The sequence below is a fragment of the Montipora capricornis genome, chromosome 7, assembly GCF_036669925.1.
Source record: "Montipora capricornis isolate CH-2021 chromosome 7, ASM3666992v2, whole genome shotgun sequence".
Classification (NCBI taxonomy): Eukaryota; Metazoa; Cnidaria; class Anthozoa; order Scleractinia; family Acroporidae; genus Montipora; species Montipora capricornis.
This window is the reverse complement of record NC_090889.1, coordinates 13,850,060-13,855,059: the sequence shown is the minus strand read 5'-3', so window position 1 is coordinate 13,855,059 and position 5,000 is coordinate 13,850,060. Positions and strand designations below refer to the sequence as shown.

General features: G+C 38.3%; 1 protein-coding gene across 2 annotated transcripts in view; it reads left to right on the top strand.

Moving 5' to 3' along the window:
* The window catches only part of LOC138058226 (ubiquitin carboxyl-terminal hydrolase BAP1-like), a 34,584-nt gene that overhangs the window by 2,428 nt on the left and 27,156 nt on the right, over positions 1-5,000 (top strand). For both annotated transcript variants that reach the window (XM_068904124.1, XM_068904125.1), the window contains 5 exons: positions 553-672; positions 1,483-1,544; positions 3,391-3,533; positions 3,685-3,763; positions 4,378-4,473. In XM_068904124.1, the coding sequence (XP_068760225.1) occupies positions 553-672; positions 1,483-1,544; positions 3,391-3,533; positions 3,685-3,763; positions 4,378-4,473 (500 nt within the window). The remainder of the gene's footprint in view (positions 1-552; positions 673-1,482; positions 1,545-3,390; positions 3,534-3,684; positions 3,764-4,377; positions 4,474-5,000) is intronic.

Below are 5,000 nucleotides of genomic sequence, written 5' to 3'. Positions count from 1 at the left end.
GATTATGAAAATGAAAAAAACCCGTCCTTAGTAATACCATAGCCTCTAATAGCTCAGTGGATAGATCATTCTCAGACTGACAGTAGGCAACTTTCACGATGGCGTCATTTGACTACATCTACATGTACATGTACCAGAATTCACTTTTTTTTTCTTATTTAAATTTTGTACTCCCAGTGTGGAAAAAATATCAATAGCTCTAATTACCATGAGACAAGGAAAACTTGAAGAATTCTGGTAATTGTAGCCAAATGGCATCATCATGCAAATGCCCTATTACATGTACATGTACATGTAGATCTTTTAGGGTCATCAGCTCAAATCCCATAATGGTCTCATTGAAAAGTTTTTTCTGATGTCCAGTTGGTTGTGGTATACGTGTATTCACTGGTCAAAATTTGATGAACCGATCAACAAAATTAATGCAACTACTGTACATGTAACTGACATTGATACCCACCTTTGTTAGCTTTTGACAAGCCCTGTCCTGTTATCTTACCAATGAGCTTTAATGTCACCATATTGTTGGCTGCCTTTTTTTATTGTCCGCAGGTGATTCCAAACTCTTGTGCAACTCACTCGCTGCTAAGTGTTCTTCTGAACTGTACCCACATCCACCTTGGTGAAACACTGAGCAGACTGAAGGAATTCTCAAGCAAATTCGACCCAGAGGTGAATTTACATGTACATTGTACTTTCAATTAAGTCATAATTGCTGTTGAACAGATCAGGTGAGGCTAAATTGTGTGGGTGGTTGGGTCATGGGTACATGTAGGTGGGTCGTGGGTCGTGTTTGTTTGAAGATAAAAATTTACATATATCAGCTCCCTCACTGCTCTGTCCAACTTTGTCTTAGATCCTAGGTATTGTCTGTTTCGAGAATTTTCAGTTGTTGATAAAAAAAAAGGGTTTAGGTTAGGGTTAGGGACCCACGACCCACGTCTCACGACCTATGACCCACGACCTACCCACCCACGCCAATTAGACACTCTCAACAGATCTCCAGGAACTCTATTCATTTGTCATTATTTTGCATAGCACTCAGTCTGGTAATTAACCCCGAGGGGTTCCCCATTGACGAGTAAAATCGTCTGGCGTTAGACAGAGTAAAATCTATAAGTGCCATCTGGCACTCTCGGGGCTGAAAGGGTTAACATATTTTATTACAAATCAATATTATTACCCAGTGACTCCTTATGCACCCTGGGATGCCCCCGCTTGACGAGTAAAATCATCTGTTGTTAGATAGAGTCAAATCTGTCAGTTTCACTCCCATGGGTCAGTGGGTGGGAAGATTTTGAAATAGACTTGAGTCTCATCTTTATAATTAAATGCAGTTGTCCTGTTGTCTGCAAATGTAATGAGTAAGCAAACTAATTTTATTTATTTCACGTATCATTATCATTTTATCTTTTTTATTATTGTTTTTTAATCATTATAATTATATTTTCATAATTTATGTTTGTCTTTTTGGAACTGCAGAACAAGGGATATGTGATTGGCAATCTCCCTGAACTAGCAATGGCTCATAACAAGTTTGCCAGGTTAGTTTATGTTGTAAGTGACTGGCACATGTACATTTGTTTTTATAAATAACTGTAAATTATCAGGATAGCAGTACATAAGACGTTTATAACAGCAAGCCTTTTGGGAGGAATAAAGACTGGAACAGCTGGTTTAAGTATGCATCAAACATATCAGATTGAAGAAACTTTACCAGCAGCCAGCAAACCACAAGAGCAACTCCGGCAAGGAACCAAGGTGTAACTTACGCATGCCACTCTATAATTATAATGATGATTCTGTCTCAGTTATTTCATGAGTACTGTCTGAAGTTTTGAAATAATATTATTTTTTTACCTCCATTGTTACTTTAATATACCGTCATCTCTCACATGTAATTCACTCAACAAAATCAGTAGATTATTATCAGACAAGAGTTGTATTATCATTACAATCGCATTCTTTAGCATCCCAGTAAAGATTCTAATAATTGGCAACCATGCATGTTATAACCAAGATTGGCAAATCAAAACAAAAAAATGCTAACTGTCGCTTTGCCATAGTGTTACCGGTAACAAAATTTGAAATAACATCCTGTCACATTCTAAAACAAGGATATAAAGCAGAAAAATTAATAAAGGTATTCAAACCTGGATGAGCATTTTTAGAGCTTGGGCGAATACCGAAGTGTTAATCCAGAACTTGAAGGAAATGAATAAACGAAAGTAAACAAAGGCTTACATGTAGCTTTTGTTCCGGGCATGAAAAGCAATTTTAGGTCACACAGTAGTTGTGGTTACACACACCTTGGGTTTAGGGCCTTCCGGAGAGTAAATGGCTTGGGTTTGGTTCAGCTCAGGTTTCATGTTACCCTTGGGGATGCGGTTACACGGTAAAAGACTCCTCTCAGGGTAAAATAATAGCGTATAATTAATATAATTAGGGATCTTCGAGTGTTAGCTACGTTCTGCTTTATGATTGGCCAAGCCACCTCAGGGAACAGATAAACCATACTTTTCAGTTTAGGAACTGTCATTGGAAGTTCTTTTGTTCTTTTTTATGTATCCATGGAAATAACCCTTGGACAGTTTCGGTCTAGGGAAAGCGGTTACACACAAAAACGTCCTTGCCCGTGGGCAAACGGTATTTACGCATGTGTAAAAGGGCTAGTGTTACCACAACTAATGGGGAGCTTTATCAACGGCAACGAGAACGTCATATATTTACATATTAATACCAACTTTATTCATTTAAGTCAATGAAAGGGAAAGATACCGGAGGTTATCCCCATCGAGGTTATCCGCCCGCATTCGACTGTAATTGACTGAGAGTCGATTATGATTAGGGAGGAAAACCGGAGAACCCGGACAAAAACCCTCAGAGTCAGGTTGAGATCGACTGAAACTCAGCCCATATACGACCCGAGGTCAGGGTTGAACCCGGGTCACAGAGGTGGGAGGTGAAAATATTTGAAAATTCCATTCCATTCCATTCGAAATCAATTAACTTGCATCGCCGTTTTCAAAGAACTATCACGATGCAAAGCAGTTTGTGACGTCAACCCGGTATCGGACCCATTCCTCTTCATTGCTCGGTTATTAATTCAAACTGTGACCACTTTTCCCGTCTTTTAAGCAAATAAAAAAGTGACTGTTCAATCAAAGCTTCTAAAAACAACACGATGTATTTGGCCGGGATTATTTTTGAGAATAAATAAAGTGGAAAAGTGCGTTGAGGTGATAGCCACTTTAAAGAAAGTGAGGCCACACCACATACACTGTAGTAGCACAACTGTAATCCTATTTATCATACTCCAGCTATTAAAACGGACACCAACGGACGGTCCCAAGAGTGTCTATACTTTTTTTGTTTTTTTTTTTAACATAGGCCAGAACCCAAGCTGCTTCCTGAGAAAACCAATGCAGTATCCACTGGTCGTGCAATGGAAGCATTTCATTTTGTCAGTTATGTACCGATTAATGGCCGACTGTTTGAATTAGATGGACTCAAACCATATCCAATTGATCATGGTAAGCCATGCTTGTCGTGGACCATAAGACTGCGAGCTTTCTGCAATGTAAACTGAACTTACGTTTTGCCCAAAACTTCTTCGTTTTCTGCATTTACATGTATGTTGCACTTAGCTATGTAATGAATTTAAAAAATTGTTACAAATTTCAGGACCGTGGGGAGAGCAGGAAGACTGGACAGAGAAATTTCGTAGGGTGATAACAGAGAGATTAGGAATAGCAACTGGAGGGTAAGTCCAGTCTTTTAAAGTTTGTGTGGTTGGTTGGGTTGTAGACAGATATTCATTGCTTGAAATTACATGTAGCGGTCTTCCGGTTTTCCCAGACAACCAAGAAGTTTACTGGGCGTCCAGTTTTTGGTAAAATGAAAAGCGTGGTTGCCAGAGAAAAAACACAAGGCACAACACAACCAAAAAATAGAAATTGAATTTCATAAGAAACGCCCGACTCTCTTGTCGGTTTTCTTTTGTCAAATATCCGACAGTAGTGTGCGGTTTTCAACAATAATTACATGTAGATTGCCACAGCCGGGCAGACTTCCACAAAAAGAACACAGGTGCACAGTAGGAAATAGGGATACTCAAGCTCCATGTTTGCATTTCAACTCGGTGGGTATTTAATCATAGGGGGTTTGTAATTGGCAACCAAGCATTTATCAGGGCAACCAAATTTACGGGTGTAGTGAAACAGGGACAACCTGATTTTTTTTATTATTTATTTATTTATTTTTATATTTTTATGAGCACTGTAGTGTATTTAGTGAAGGCCTTGTTGAGACTTAAGCAAGCTGTAAAATATCGGAAAGAGTGATTTAATATTGTCAGTGATGTTTTTATATATGTAGGGAACCATACCATGACATACGATATAATCTCATGGCTGTAGTCGCAGATGGAATGATGATATGTGAAGAAAAGCTTAAGAAGTTAACTGCAGAAAGGTGAGCTGTTTTTCAAATTCATTTAAAGGGCTTCAGATAAAAGAGGGCGGAAAAAGAAACGTGGGATTGTTGATCACTCATGAATTGTCAAGTTTCATTAATTTTACTTTATTGTCTAATGACATCTGTAAAATAATGGTTGAAGTTTAAATAATAATGATAATAATAATAATAATAATAATAATAATAATAATAATAATAATAATAATAATAATAATAATAATAATTATTATAATAATTTATAGTTTTTTTTTTTTTTTTCCTTTGGCTGATGCCATGTCTCGCAACTGCCAGAAGTTAAACTCATCAACAGATGAGTGTGGGGGAGGTGCTGGTGGAGCCAGCCACGAGCTGCAACCGAGAGCAGCAAGTTGCCATGACAACCTGAGAGTGGCATTCACCCAGGCATCGTCGCACTGCTAACCACTGGAAAAGCTAACACTGCAAGCCCTATGCTTACCAAAGGGAGGGATAGGGTTGGAATAAAGAACATGTAAACTGATAGCAACAAACGAAATGAGCCAAGC